This window comes from Geotrypetes seraphini, chromosome 1, assembly GCF_902459505.1.
Source record: "Geotrypetes seraphini chromosome 1, aGeoSer1.1, whole genome shotgun sequence".
NCBI lineage: Eukaryota > Metazoa > Chordata > Amphibia > Gymnophiona > Dermophiidae > Geotrypetes > Geotrypetes seraphini.
In genome coordinates this window covers 147,099,561-147,116,507 of record NC_047084.1, presented here as the reverse complement: position 1 = coordinate 147,116,507, position 16,947 = coordinate 147,099,561, and the positions used below count along the sequence as shown (strand labels likewise).

The following is a 16,947-nucleotide window of genomic DNA, read 5'->3' as shown; positions in this document are numbered from 1 at the left end:
CACCGTACAGGTCATGGGCCTGATGGGCCACCGCGGGTGCGGACTGCTGGGCGCAATGGACCTCTGGTCTGACTCAGCAGAGGCAACTTCTTATGTTCTTATGTTCATAAGAGAGTATGTAAGTATGGGATATGGGATAATATTATCTCTGACCCTGGTAATGGTAATGCAATAGGCCATGCCAAATTAAAACCAAATTAGAACCAAATTAGCAAGTTGTCAGAGAAGATACTGGAAATTCATGTATAACTGCCTTACAAGCTAAAAGGAACCTTGTGAGAAAAGAAATGTACACGTGTTTCACTCTACAGCAAAGGAGAATCATAACAATACATAGCAAAATTTGTAGAATAGTTAAGATAGGATGAATTAAAACATTAAATACATGGTTTGCAGTGGGCAAATACCCAAAGAAAAGTTCCCAAACTGAGACATGAGCGTCTCGTAGCAAATTTTCTATAGTTTGTGCAATCTGTCCATTTTCAAAAGTGATAGTATGATTCACTTCTTTGGAGGTTTTCTTAAGTTGTTCAATGTAAGTATGGAGTTCAGTAAAGTTCAGCAGCTTTTGGAATGTCTCATTCCCCATTCCAAGAGGTAGTGGATGTACAGCATATGAAATAAAGTCCATAGAATAGGTTAAATAGGAGGAATTGTACAGCAAAGCGTTCTTAGGAAGGTGGCTATCTCCGATGAACAGGAAACATTGTGTACAGCATGTGTGGAAAAGTCTTTGCACTCAGGGTGCAGGAAGATGAATTAGTCCAGCAGGAACCGGCAGTCTCTTTAAACTGATGAGATGGGATGAAATGATGTTTGCACAGGATCTGATGTTTGCACAGGATCTTTCAGTCACTGCAAATTAGTGGTATTCACCCTTGAGATGGAATGATGTTTGTGCATACAGGGAGGGATTTGAAAAGAGTCCCGATATCATTCAGCAGCTGTACTCCAGTGTGATCCAAATAAGAGATAGAAAATGGAGGAGAAACCATGTTGCCTGTACTGAATGTAGAGAGAGAGAGAGACCAGGTTGCCTGTACTGAATGTGGCAACATGTGACAATATTAATACATTTACTTGTTATAGTTATGGCAAAAGAGAGACAATATTCAAGTACTTAAGGTTCTTAATCAGACATTCCAAAAAGATATGTTTTTTGTGTGTCGCATATAACTATTATGGCAATTCAGAGAGACCATAATTCTGTACTGAATGTATTTAAAAAAAATTATGTCAGTCAGAAATGTGTACTGAATGGTTCATATCAAGTGAGCACCATAGAATAAACACTGTATAGATATAGAATAAAACCTTTTCTTAAAAATTTAACCCCTAACTAAGCTACATTTAGCATATGCAAATTATAGGGAAAAAAGAACATTGCGCATTTGGGCTAGTAAAAAGTGGGAAAAGAGCTAGCTCTAGAAATGGCCAATATTATATATCCTGGGGTACCCCTCAAACCAAAACAAGTAGACAAAACACAGACCACATGGCACAGACAAGACACAAAACACATAGCTCTAGGCTTCAAACTATTCTTCCATCGGTCAAGTGTTCAGAGCTGAACTTATCTCTGGAAATAAACACATTGTTATAGAAAAACAAAACAGAGATGAACACATGAGTAAAGTATATGGACAAATAATGCATATCATAACCATCTCATATTTAGAAAAGCTAATGTCTCTTTGGATCGTCTTTATCTCTGCAGTGACAAAGAGGATCCCTGGAAAACACCAGAAATATCCTAGTGCCAAAACTGGGATGGGCATGCATATATCCGAACCGCTGCTAAGAAAAAGAAAAGAAAAACACATTTTAATTTTGCAACATCCTAATTTCAGCTAAAACAATAGGAAGGAATTTTTTCCAAATCACAAATGTGCCAGCTGTGGCTTTCCAGATTTTATCTTTAATAGTCCTGTTCATGCGTTCGACAATACCGGAACTCTGTGGGTGATATGGAAGATGAAATTTCCACTCAATGCGGAATGCGATAGCTAAATCTTTGCATACTCTGGCAGTGAAAGCAGGACCATTATCTGAGTTGATGTGTGTGGGACATCCCCACCTAGGGATGATTTCGCAAAGTAAAATGTTCACCATAGTCTGAGCAGTTTCATTTGTAGTGGGAAAAAACTTCAGGTTATCGGGAGAACATGTCAGCAATAACAAGGGCAGCTGGTATACAGGGTTTCCCCTCTTTGCACCAAAGTCCGTCCGAAGGGCGGCTTTGGGCACCGGCCAGATGGGCATTGATTAAGCCAGTGACCAGGGTCTCTGCAATTAAAATATCCAGTACTTCTAGATGGATTATTACCATCTCAATCGGAGACAGGGGCCCGCCCGCTACGAAACCCGTGACCCCCTCTTCCGCGAGGAGCAGACAGGCGCGGTCCCCAGGTAGGTAGCTGGCCCTAATAATGCAGGATTTCCCGAGGCTTAGAGATTTCAAAGCGTAGGAGAGTGTTGCGTAGTGGCTAGCGCTACAGCCTCAGGAACCTGAGGCTTAGGGGTTCAAACCCCGCACTGCTCCTTTTTTCAATCTGAAATTATGCACGAGAACTAGTGGGCCATTCTGAAATCATTTGTTTGACCGGAATCTGCAAAGGAGAACGCAGGTTAGAAAGGAAAGTCTGAATAAGTAGGGAATCCATATTTGCATGGGCACTAAGACTCATTAAGCCTCTTCCACATCTATCAAGCTCTGTCTGCAATCCTGATCGAATCACATCGGATTCCTGTTACTCATCGCATTACCTTTAAAATCCTACTTTTAGTTTTTAAAACACTGTCTTTGAACGAACCCCAATTCATTAATAACTATTTATTCCCCATAGTATATCACGTTCTTTAAGATCCATTAATCAAAAACTCTTAACAATTCCATCACTGAAAGTTATCGGAACTCGTCATCATGATATCTTCTCTGTAATGGCCCCACAATTATGGAACACCTTACCTCAGCATTTAAGAGAAGAAAATGACCTAAACCATTTTAAAGGCAATCTGAAGAGCTTCCTTTTTAAAGACGCCTTTAATTTATTTATTCCCTATTCCTATTGTTTTCACCATTTATGTCTTCTTTTGTGCTTTATTAATACAATTGTAGTTCTGCCCTTTTTTCCTTATGTATCTGTTAGTTTGTATGTCAATATATCAAACTCATGTAATTTACTATAAATAAGCATATGTGTACACCTTTTGTTTTTTATTTGTAAATCGCTTAGCAAATTAAATTAAGCTATTCAATAAGTTAAAAATAAACTTGAAACTTTAATCTCACAAATTTCCATATTTTTCTTGCTCTATCTGTAAAACTAATTCTGGCCCCTGTATTAATTAAAGTTAATTTATCCTGACCCTCTTTGGTAGTATTAACATTGGGGCGGCCACAAGTGCCCAAAATCAAAGCTGAATTCAGGGTCTGACTTCTTTCCCTTATCCTGCGTCTCCAAAATTGAGTCCACAGGAAAGTGATAGGAGTCCGGCAGGGCTGTGAAGGTTTGAGTGACCTTGGTATTTAGATACAGACATCCCTATGCACTAACACTGTTTTTGTTTTTTTTGTTTTTCTGGCTGTCAAATCACTTTTTACTCTTTCCAATTCTATCTGCATTGTATCTCGATCCTGTTGCAATGCATTATATAAAGGCATCAGTAAGAAAGAAAGATAATGCCTCCAAATTATTCAAAATACTGCCATTAAAATCATTTCACCTTAAAAGCTCAAAAATTTGATCATGTCACACCACTTTTGATTAACTCCCATTGGCTTCCCATAGATCATTGATTTACTTATAAAATAATGTTACTGATACATAAAACCATAGCTTCCGGTCTACCTGATTTCATCAACAGGTTATTAATCTCCCACAACCTGCATCGCACATTACATTCTTCTTATCAAAACCTGTTATCCGTTCCCTCTTTAAGACACCTTGGCACCGTGCATACTAATAAAGTTCATCACTTGATAAATTTAAAACTAGCTTGAAGGCCTTTCTTTTTAAAGACGCATTTGGAGTATAATAGTCCTTTTAAGGACTGTAATGGGACTTTGCTCCTTGCTTTTCTTATTCATTTTAATCTTTTCTACAAAGTGCTAGATTATTTATTTTTTGTTTCCTCCCTTTTGTTTTCATCCTTCTCTCTTTCTTTTTCATTATAATTTGTTTTGCTTTGTTTTTAAATATATGCCTTTCTGACTGTCTGTTTTAATAATTACACAAATGTATTTCTACCCTTTTTCATTTTGTTTCGGTAAGTTCCCCAAACAAACCTGAAACCTAAAACGGAATTTATTTTTTATTTTATTTTTTTCTCTTTTTTTTTTTTCCGGCGACACAGCACAAGAAACGGCAGAAATTTAAACCTATAAGCAGTGCAAACACATACGGGAAAGACAAGCTGCTGAAAAGTTCTCAGCCGGCCCGTCAGATACTCCATGCTATCCACAAACAGTGCTGAGAACTAGTCAGCCTGCTTGTCACTACAACAAAGGAGAAGGAGGATCTGCCCTCCCCCTCTTCCCGCCAAAGACTGCCACAGAATCAGCTCTAGGACACCCACTGCAAAAACCAAACCTGATCTAATACATATATGCAGATGACATCTCCATCCTAACAGCATAACAAATGAAATCTCAAAATACATTACTCATATAATGACTGAAATAGAACATTGGACAAGCAACTTCAAACTGAAACTTAACACAGAAAAAAACAAAAATCTTCCTTGCAAGCCCAACGGATAAAATTGCCAATTCAATGCTACATATAAAAGACCATGATTACCCAATTACCAACACAATAAAAATATTGGGAGTCACACTGGACACACACACCTCACCATGATTGAACACACGAACATAGTGGCAACAAAATGTTTCACGATGCCATGGAGATTAAAGACCATCAAAAAATACTTCGACCCACTATCGTTTAGATTACTAATGCAGTCACTAGTGCTTTCTACCCTGGACTATTGTAATATCGTTTATTTGGGTATCATTCAGAACTCAGCTGTCCGCTTGATATATGGATTAAAAAAGAATGACCATGTCATCTCCCATCACAAACCACTGCACTGGCTGTCAGTCGAGGCAAGAATATTATTCAAGTTCTCCTGCATATGTTTCAAGCTAGTTTGGGGACCAGCACCTACATTTCTACAAACCCATTTCGCACTCCACAACCCAACAAGACAAACCAGAAACAGCTATCTTTTTTGCATACCCAAGCATAACCAATTGTAAATACAAAACCTTTCTGGACAGAACCTTCATGCTCCAAGCAAATAAACAACAACATTGGCTAGACAGTCACATTAATAAAGCTGAACTGATCTACAATGCCTTTAGAAAACTCATAAAAACTACCCTATTCGACAGATACATCACCTAAACAGAACCTCACCAAGTACTTTTTCTTTTCACAATGCTCTCTGAAATCCTAATTCTTGCTGTTTCTGAATCTCTAAACAAACTGTACATTGTAATTTTTTCCCCTTTTTTTTTCAGGAAAACTGTGATTTTTCTTTACAGGTCCGCTCCGAAATTCTTAGCAAACATTATATTTTGTAATTTTGATTCCTAATAGTCTCTGTACTCTGTACTCCCTCCACATATTGTAAATCGCTGAATGTTCAGCTCTCCTAAATGCAAACCGCCCAGAAGTCGCAAGGACTTAGGGGAAAGGTATCGCTGTTCGCCAACGATGCCAAACTTTGCAACATAGTAGGCAGAAGCTTATTACCTGATAATATGACACACGATCTACTGCTGCTGGAACAATGGTCAACTACTTGGCAGCTTGGCTTCAATGCTAAAAAATGCAAGGTAATGCACCTGGGAAAGAGAAACCCGCGTAGAACTTATGTACTAAATGGTGAAACCTTGGTTAGGACCACAGCGGAACGCGATCTAGGAGTGATCATTAGCGAGGACATGAAGGTTGCCAATCAAGTGGAGAAGGCTTCCTCCAGAGCAAGACAAATGATGGGGTGTATCCGCAGAGGTTTCATCAGCAGGAGACCTGAAGTTATGATGCCGTTGTACAGAGCCATGGTGAGGCCTCACTTAGAGTACTGCGTTCAGTTTTGGAGACCTCACTACCGAAAGGACGTGCTGAGAATCGAGTCGGTACAGCGAACAGCCACCAGGATGGTCTTGGGGCTCAAGGATCTCACGTATGAAGAAAGACTAGAGAAATTGCGGATATACTCACTTGAGGAAAGAAGGGAACGGGGAGATATGATTGAAACGTATAAGTATATCACGGGGCACATCGAGTCAGAAGATGATATCTTCCGGCTCATGGGACCCTCGACCACCAGAGGGCATCCGCTAAAAATCAAGGGAGGGAAGTTTCATGGCGACTTCAGGAAGTATTTCTTCACCGAGAGAGTTGTGGATCATTGGAACAGACTCCCACTCCAGGTGATAAAGGCCAGCAGCGTGACGGATTTTAAGAGAAAATGGGATACTCACGTGGGATCTTTAATGGAGTAAACTCAGGGGGGGAGGATACTTGGAATGGGCAGACTTGGTGGGCTATAGCCCTTTTCTGCCGCTTTTTTCTATGTTTCTATGTTTCTATGACTGTGGAGGCACAGAAGAACAAAGCCATTACAATTATTATTATTATTACTGAAGCGAACAAAGTCTCATCTGTCTAGGAGGTGGAGAATCCTAAGTGCCTTTATGACCCATTAGAAAAACAATATCACAATGTAGGAATTTTTTCAATAAAAAAAACCAATATAACAATGCAGAAATTTTCGCTTACCTTACCTTATAAGCGAGGTACATTAATAATATACAATATAATCTTATACTCTATAAAATCTTATCTAAGCGATAGAAGAGAAAAGCGCATGCAAAGAATGGTACAGATGACAGAATGGGCAGACGTTTCTATAAATCCACAATAGAGACTTTCCAAAAGTCTTCACTTAATTTCATTCTTCCCGAAAGAATGGCAGCTGCTTATTTTCGCGGCGGGAATTTACCGAAAACTCCACATTAATATTTGTCCTTGCCAAAAGGACAGTAACCGCGGCGGGTTTACCAAAAACCCTACAATTTAAATAAAGGGTTGGAACATGATGCCAATACCTGTGAGTATTAAAGAACAGAATTCAAAATTCAGAAATACTCACAAAATAGTGGTAATGTCAAGTCCATCACGGACGTAGCCCCCAAATTGAAACGAACAGGATCCGTTTCTTGGTCCCGAAATCGTCCTGCAAAAACATTCTGTCATCTATTTCAGACGTCCGGAGGCAATTCCCCTTAGAAAGAAAGATACACAGACAGAGTTCTAAAGGGATAGCTTGTTTTTTTATTAGTCTGCATTCATTATATATCTTCAGTGGTATTAGCAGATGACGTAAGTACAGACCATATCTAGTGACAGGATACATAGGCTTCAAAGAAGTAATCAAAAAGGAGCAGGATATGTACTTCATTGTTTAAAGCTAAAAGGTGTAAAAAGCTTCCTTTATCTATCTCAACCGGTACATAGTAGTGGGGGGTCGAGTCTTCATTGTCTGAGAGTTAACTTCGTTAACATAAATTAAATGACCTCTTCCCAAACCATTAAGAGAGTAATCACCCAACATTCTACATTTGATTACTTCCAGCATGGACAGAGACAGAAAACTTATCCATTAAAATGTGTCCTTTCATAGACAGAGACAGAAAACCTATCCTTTCCTTTCAGGGGGTGTTCAAAGAGACGTGCATATGCCAAACTTTGGGGGGGGGGAGGAAGAAATAATGGGTCTAAAAATAGAGGAGAGGGAGAGAAATGATGGACCATGGGATTTAGGGAGGGAAGGAACTGAAAGGGAGAGAAATTGGACACAAGGGATGGTGTGGAGGAGGGATAGAGATACTGGATAGGAGGGTAATTGGGAAAAGAAAGGGAGAGATGGTGGATTCTGGGGTGGTGGGGAAGGAGGGAGAGATGCCGGATGAAAGGGTAGTTAAGAAAAATGGATCTGTGGAGGGAGATGAAAAAAAGGAAAGATGCCAGACCTCCAGGGGAGGGAAGGGAAACAGAAGAGGAGGACAGAGATAGAAGATTGATAGTTAGCACGGAGAAAGAAGAAAAGAATGAGACCCTGGCAAGCAAGTTATCAGAAGACAACCAGAGCCTGGGACCAAGATTTGAATACTGACCAGTGAGCAAGGGTCATTGACGCCATTTGTGAAAGCTTCAGGTTTGAAAATAATTATACATGCAAAATGACACCAGCGCAAGGTTTTAAAATTATAACCAAGATTTATTGAATTATTGGTTCTATTTTTCCTTTATTAGATCAAAAGAACAGCATAATTGCTTACGTTACGCTCATGGGAGATCATCATCGTGGCCAAAGGCTGGCCTTCTCACAATGGTCTCGTTTTTTATCTCATTACATTCTATTATATAACTTTTGGTTTAGTGACATCATCAAGTTTGACGACCAATAACATTTCTATGGGTGGTCTTAAAGTTTAGACAAAGAAACATTCCTCCATGTTTAAAAGTTATACAAAGTTTTCAGAAAATTACTTTTGATTTCTGAATTAACATTAACATATTCAAAAGAATTCTACAATTATTAACAGGGCGCTGAGAAATTCTCAACCTCTCCCTAAATTGACAGTAACTTTAGTCTGGAAGAGGAAAGCTGACAGCTTCATGTTACACAAAGTGATAAGCATGGGCTTCCAATGCCCCCCTTCCTATTCTGGAGACTGAAGCAACAGTCTCTGACTCTAATTACTCCCAGATGTTGCCTCAGGATTTTCCTTAGTGTTTCTTCAGGTTTAAACTATATAAAATATTGGAAATTAAGTACATACCATTCTTTCACGTATCTTTCATACATCATTCATTCGTTCAGGGCCCCTTTCACACACAACACAATATATTACATTCATACTTAATACACATTATATCTCAGTTTGGAATATGGAGTCTAATATGCTCTTCCTAACTGGCCTAAGCACATCTGTTATCAATTAGAACCACGAGGCTAAAGGCGGGAAGCTGAACAAAGAACCAGAGAGGACAAAGAACAGCAGGGAACCAAGATGGAGTTCTTAATATCTCTATGCATGTATGTTACGCTTTACCTAATTTCCTCTATGATCTGGCTTAATAGCAAAGTACATAAAGAGAATATTATTATTCTTTTTCTTAATATTTATCTATAATGTGTTTTTCTGTCCTTGGCTACATCTATATTCAGATTTTTATTCACCTGTTTTTCCGTACGCTTCTATTTGGGCGCGGTCCTTAACTAACACAGATGTTTGTCTAACTAGAATTACCCAGAATCATACGAAAAACTGGCCTTTTGTAGAAAAACTTCACAAAAAAAATACTGCACGATCATGGTCTGACATCCATTCCCATTTCCGTCCCATAACCAGCCACGAGCCACTACTCACCAGACAACAAAAGGTAGAAAAAATAATTTTATTTTCTGTTTTGTGATTACAATATGTCAGATTTGAAAAGTGTATCCTGCCAGAGCTAGTGTTAGACTACAAACATAAGCTAGGATTTAACAGAGAGAGGAAAAGTCCTTTTTGTTTCTTTATTTTGTTTACACCACAGCGCCAGTGTGGTTAGGAGAAGCCAAAAGGGGTGAAAAAGCTATAAAATAAACCCACCAGGATGTTTGAACAAAACACCAAATTGGGCAGGAAAATCGAATTGAAAAACCAATTCAGTAGGCTGAATCGAATCAAAAATTTTTTTACTGAATCGGGCAGCACTAGTTGCCATAGTCTGAGCAAGAAGGATCTCAAAATTGCAGGCCCTCTCCTGCAGGGAGCCATTTCTCTGTTTCAAGGAGTTAGGTATTTCTCTGGGCAAAGTTCCTTCTTTTCTTCCAAAAATGATTTCTGCCTTTCATGTCAATCAGAAACTTAGTTTGCCTGCCTTTCAACCTATGGGTTCTGCCAAAGAACAAACTTTTGCGTAAACTGGATGCATGCAGGGCCTACTTATCTATCTAGAGTGGACTAATGACTCCAGGCTTTCTGATCATCTTCTTGTGCTGATCAGCCATTCAAGACAGGGCAGGCCAGCTTCCATTACCAGATGGATCCACAAGGTGATTTATTCTTCCTACATTTCCTGCGGGAAACAGCCTCCTATTTCTCTTGCAGCATATATCACAAAAAGTGGTGACTTCCTGGGTAGAGTCCCAGGCTGCTCCACCTGATGAGGAGGAGCTACTTGGGCTGCTCTTCACACCTTTACAAAGTTCTACAGAGTGGATATGGCGGCTCAAGAGGATGGGGCAGGCTCATCTGTCCCATCTCCACCTAGTCATATGGCATTGTTTTGGTACTTCAGCTAAAGTACAGACTCTTGTATATATGTGGTGACAGGAAAAGAAAATTTGACTGATTTCAAACCAGGATAAATAACAATATGCAAGATTGTATGCGGGTTCTCTGAGGAAGCCAGTAAGGCGAAACGCGTCAGGACCCAGCCAAACTAACGCTAGCAGCAATCTTCAGCTAAGTTACTTAACCTTTGAACCATTCATACATTATAAGCAATTTGAAAGTGTGCAAGTTACAAAGTATCACTTATTTTATTCAATGTTTCAAAACAACTTTTCACAGCAGTCATGGTGCAATGATAGATACCACAAAAGTTCTGGTAGGGGTTAATCCCCCACTCTGAGTTCTTACATTCCATCTTGGATTCTGAGCACCGTTGAAAGTGGAAAGTATTTTTTGAACTGGTTCCTCTATCTGTTTATTTGTGATTCCGTTTTTTGGAACTAGGCTTTTTTGACCTAACCCAGTCGTTTATCTTGTATATATGTAACAGAATGACAGATTAGATTCTTACCTCAATAATCTGGCTTCTGTTAAGATGCACAGGATTCCGTACTGCCCTCCCTATGCGTTTTTTATGATTTGCCTGATTTCTGCCTCGGACATTCACAGTGTCTGTCTTGACTGTACTGTAAGATTAAGCAGAGACATTGTTATAGGAACAGGGGTTTCCTTTTCTCGTTCCCCTTGGGAGGGTTCTCTAGCACCTGTAGATTGGATCTTAATTACTCATGTGAGTGATTTATTGTTCACTGTTTGCTTATTTATTGATCATTGTTCTTTTCCTAGTTTCAGAGCAGAATATGCTGCCAGGGAAGTTCCTCAAACCTCTCTTTCTCCTTTCTTATGTTTTAGTAGAGTTCGATTGCTTTGGTACCAACTGAGGAGGGAGCTGTTCTCTATTGCAGTTTCATGGGAAGTGGGAATCAACAGCTGATAGATGAAGCAGCTGTTAGAATTAAAGGTGAGGTGAAACTGGACACTTTTAAACATTAAAATGAATATGGGATGGGCCCTTTATATATAGTGAGTGAAATATTCACTCAGATATCTGGGCATATAATTCACACAATGCAAACTAATTTGTCTGCAAATATATTAATAACTTAATTTTTTCTTGGAGAAAAAGGATCTCAGAAACTTATTAGCACCATTGGATATTGTCAATGCCTTTTAACCAGGTTCTATATTTATCAAAATCTAATAGTGCTGATAAGGTTTCATATTCTATTCCTACAAAAAAGATTAATTAAATTATTAACACAGTTGCATTGTTTGCTTGATAGTCTTGTTACATCTCAAGTAAATCATACATTCTCTGAGAACAAGCATAATATTCTCACATGTGGGTGACGCCATCCATGGAACCTGGTACAGACACTGCCAAATATACTGTCACTTTAAATCTTAAGGCAGTGCCCACACCATGTACGTGCAAGTACCTTCCCATCTGACGGCAAGCGGGACCATTTTTAAGTTCTCCACAGAGCTGAGAAGTTGTGTCTTTGTTCTCCTCAGTCCTAAACTTTGAAGTGGGGTTTTTTTTGTGCCTTCTCAATATTACATTATCCCATTATTAACCACTATGATTAAGGGCCTCTTCTATTAAACTGCACTAGCAGTTTCTAGCACGGGGAGCCATGCTGAATGGCCCGCGCTGCTCCGAATGCTCATAGAGTCGGGAGCAGCACGGGCCATTCAGCGCGGCTCTCTGCGCTAAAAACTGCTAGTGCAGTTTAATAGAAGAGAGGGTAAATTTCTGAAACAAAAAAAGTTTTCAGCACTTTTTTAAAAATAGTAAGAATTACTATAGATCGTATTTGAATTGGCAGGATTGACCATACTGAGGCGGCCTAATAAGAAATGGAGATTGCTATATACAGTATACAATTCCTTTTAAACTTGGAAATTGCAATGTTAAAGTATTATGAACATTATAATATTGTCCTATCACTGGTCATAAGTACATAAGAATTGCCACACTGGGACAGATCGAAGGTCCATCAAACCTAGTATCCTGCTTTCAACAGTGGCCATCCCCCAGACCCAAGTACCAAAACAGATGTTATGCTGCTTATACTAGGAATATGCAGTGGATTGTCCCCAGCCATCTCAATAGTGGCCTATGGACTTCTCTTTTAGGAAATTATCCAAGCCTTTTTTAAACCCTGTTAAGCTAACTGATTTCGCCAGATTCTCCAGCAGCAAATTCCAGAGTTTAATTAACACGTTATGTGAAGAAATATTTTCTCTGGTTTGTTTTAAATCTACTACTTGGTAGCTTCATCGGATGCCCCTTAGTCCTGGTATTTTTGGAAAGAGTGAACAAGTGATTCACATTTACCCTTTCCCCTCTACTTGGTATTTTATAGACCTCTATTATGTCACCCCCGAGTTGTCTCTTTTCCAAGCTGAAGAGCCCTAGCCGCTTAAGCTTTTCCTCATAGGGAAATCATCCCAAACCTTTTATAATTTTCGTTGCCTTTCTCTGGACCTTTTCTAATTCAGCTATATATTTTTGAGATACGGTGACCAAAATTGCACACAGTATTCAAGTTGTGGCCGTATTTCCATTCCTTTCCTGATAATTCCTAACATTCTATTTGCTTTCTTAGCCACCACCGCACATTGAGCTGAGGGTTTCAACATATCTGCAACAATGACACCTAGATCCTTTCCCTGGGCAGTGACTCCTACCAGAGAATCCAGCATCACTTTGCACTTGCTCACATTAAACGTCATCTGTCATTTTGATGCCCAGTCTTCCAGTCTCACAAGGTCGTCTTGCAATTTTTAACAATCCTCCTGCGATTTAATAACTTTGAACAACTTTGTGTCATCAGCAAATTTAATTATCTCACTAGTTATTCCCATCTCTAAATAATTGATAAATCTGTTTAAAAGCAACGGTCCAGATGGGTGGGGGGGGGCGGGTTTTTTCTTCTTATTTTGTGTTTGGAATTTATTGTGTGACTGTATATTTTGATGGTTAATTGAAAATTCAATAAAAAAGATTTAAACATAAAAGCAGCGGTCCCACATGAACCCCTGGGGAACCCCACTATTTACCCTTCTCCATTGAGAATATTGACCATTTAAACCTATTCTCTATTTTCTATCTTTCAACCAGTTCTTTTTTTTATAATTAAAAGCTTTTTATTGAAGATAAAAGTGTACAATCAATACAAAATAGAAGCAATAGAAAAGCTCAACAGACCCAGACGTGGGACAAGCCCCAAGTACCAATAACAGCAACCCACATATGTCCAAAACTGACACCCGTAACAATAAGCAGTCCAACAAAGTCCCTCAACCACAGAGTCACCCTACACCCCCTACCTTAACCTCCTCCCACCCCCCACCAGACATATCCAGGCACCTAAAATCATGTTAGCAAAGAAAAAAGAAAGAAAATACAATATAAACCAAAGTTCCCCCAAGTCCCATGTCCAAGTGAAAGTTCCTCCAAATTCAAACTCTTTCAACCAGTTCTTAATCCATAATAGGATATTACCTCCTATCCCATGATTTTCTTATTTCCTCAGAAGTCTTTCATGAGGTACTTTGTCAAATGCCTTTTGAAAATCCAAATACACAATATGAACCAGTTCACCTTTATCCATATGTTCATTCACCCCTTCAAAGAAATGCAGTAGATTGATGAGACAAGATTTCCCTTGACTAAATCCATGTTGGCTTTCTCTCATTCATCCATGTTTACGTATATGTTCTGTTATTTTGTTCTTTATAATAGTCTCTACCATTTTGCTCAGCATTAACGTCAGACTCACCAGTCTATAATTTCCTGGGTCACCTCTGGAACCCTTTTTAAAAATTGACATCACGTTGGCCACCCTTCAGGCTTCTGGTACTATGCTGGATTTTAAAGAAAAATTACAAGTTACTAACAATGGCTTTGCAAGTTCTTTTTTCAATTCTATCAGCACTCTAGGATGTATATCATCCCATCCAGGGGAATTGATACTGTTCATTTTATCAAATTGACCCTTTATATCATCCAGTGTTACAGAGATTTGTATGAGTTCTCTGATTCATCAGAATTAAATACCATTTCTGGCACCAGTAACCCCCCCACGTCTTCCTCAGTGAAGACCGAAGAATTTATTTAATATCTCCGCTATGGTCTTGTCTTCCCTGAGAGCCCCTTTTATCCCTCGGTCATCTAGTATCCAACCAATTCTCTTCCCAGCTTCTTGCTTTTAATATACCTAAAAAAGTTTTTACTGTGTGTTTTTGCTTCCAGCGCAAACTTCTTTTCAAGGTCTCTTCACCTTCCTAATTAGTGCCTTGCATTTGACTTGATATTCCTTGTTCTGTTTACAATTATTTTTGGCTGGATCCTTCTTCTACTTTCTGAAAGCTCTAATACTTCCTTCATCTCACTCGTTAACCACGCTGGCTGCCATTTGGTCTTCCTTCTTCCTTTTTTAATACATGGAATATACCTAGTCTGGGCTTCCAGGATGGTATTTTTAAATAGCATCCATACCTGATGTATATTTTTGACCTTTGTAGCTGCACCTCTAAGTTTTGTTGTTTTTTTATCATTCTCCTCATGTTATCATAGTCTCCTTTTAAAGTTAAATTTTGTTGATTTAGATTTCCTATGTAAACTTATTTCATGGATTATATCAAATCTCATCATGTTATTCTCACTGTTATCAAACGGCCCCAGCACCATTATCTCCCTCACCAATTCATGTGCTCCACTAAGAACTACTGTGTTTCCCCAAAAATAAGACAGTATCTTATATTCATTTGGGGCCCAAAGAAGGCACTAGGTCTTATTTTCGGATAGGGCTTATTTTTTTCATGTACATGATCATCTGTCCCTTCCTCTCCTTCACCCCAATTCTTCCTCTTTGCTTTCTCCCACATGTGCAACATCTTTCCTCCCCTCTCACCCATTCCCTTGTGCCTTCCCTCTTCAGCATCTTTCTATCTCTCCATCCCTCCCATCCCCCTGTTCAGCAGAACCTTTGCCCAGCTTCCATCCTTCCCTCCCATCCCCCTTTGCAGTAGAACCCTTTCCCAGCTTCATCCTTCCCTCCCTTCCATCCCTCGTGCAGCAGAAAACTTTGCCCAGTTTCCATCCTCCCCTCCCATCCCCCTGTACAGCAGAACCCTTGCCCAGCTTCCATCCTTCCCTTCCTCCCATCCCTTGTGCACAGAACCATTGAGCACCCGCTGCCGCACCCACCGCACAGCTGAACCGCCAACGACCCTCCATCCTTCCCTCCCAACCAATCCCCACCGACCGCGACCATAAATACCTTGCTGCAGAGGAGCTTCGGGCCAGCAGCACTCACTGGTTGCTTCGCGGCCTTCTCGCTGGGGCTGTCTGTGTACTGATGATGTCATCAATACACAGAAGGCCCTAGCAAGAAGACCATGAAGCAGCCTGTGAGTGCTGCTGGCCTGAAGCTCCTCTACAGCAAGGTATTTATGGTTGTGGTCGGTGGGGATCGGTTGGGAGGGAAGGATGGAGAGTCAGTGGGGGTTCAGCAGTTCAGCTGTGCAGCGGAGGGAAGCGCTGCTGCCTATGACTAAGGCTTATTTTTGGGGTAGGGCTTATTTTCGGGGAAACACGGTAGATCTAGAATTGTTTTACCTCTTGGTTTCTGAACCAGCTGCTGCATAAAGCAGTCCTTGATTTCATCAAGGAATTTTATCTCCGTAGCATGTCCTGATGATACATTTACTCAGTCAATATCGTGGTAGTTAAAATCACTCATTCTTACTGTGTTATCCAGTTTGTTAGCCTCCCTAATTTCTGATTAACATTTCAACCTCTGTCTGTTCATCCTATTCAAGTGGATGGTAGTACACTCCTATCACTATCCTTTTCCCCCTTACACACGGAATTTCTACCCATAGGGATTCCAAGGTGTGTTTCTGCTCCTGTAGAATTTTCAGTCCATTCGATTTAAGGCCCTCCTTAAATATAATGCTACACCTTCACTGATTCGATCCACCTTATCACTGCGATATAACATGTACCCTGGTATAACAGTATCCCATTGGCTATCTTCCACCAGGTTTCAGAAAAGACTATTGTATCTATTTTTTTCATTTCGTGCAATATATTCTTTCTCTCCCATCTCGTGTCTTAGGCTTCTGTAATTTGCATTCATACTGTATATTGTGGGGGTCAATGCATATAATATTTTAAACACCAAACAGCACAACATAAACATGACTCTGGTCTTGCATGTCTCTACATTTAAGTAGGTACCTTATTTGGCTGCTCTCACATTTCTTCACCACTTCATACACCTTGTTGTGCTGATACTGCTAGCCTCCTTATTTTCTTAATGTTTTAATTATCCCTTCTTTGCATGATACAGGATGCAGATTTTGGGGAACAAGCATTGCAAAAATCACATTCCAATCCTCCAGCAGCACTAACTACAAGCCTCCAAGTGTATCAACATTTTACTTTAGAGAGGGCATACAAAGGACTGGACTGTTTCTGGGCTTTCTCACCTGTAGCTGGAGATTATATCTTATTTAGCTTTACCGAACCATTACAAATAGATGGGTAAGTTCTGAGTAATGTGCTACAT

General features: G+C 39.7%; 1 protein-coding gene across 4 annotated transcripts in view; it reads left to right on the top strand.

The window, feature by feature from the left end:
- MGAT4D (MGAT4 family member D) overlaps positions 1-16,947 on the top strand; it is a 263,615-nt gene that overhangs the window by 209,468 nt on the left and 37,200 nt on the right. For all 4 annotated transcript variants that reach the window (XM_033939678.1, XM_033939670.1, XM_033939662.1 and 1 more), the window contains one exon: positions 16,729-16,922. In XM_033939678.1, coding sequence (XP_033795569.1) covers positions 16,729-16,922 — 194 coding nt within the window. The remainder of the gene's footprint in view (positions 1-16,728; positions 16,923-16,947) is intronic.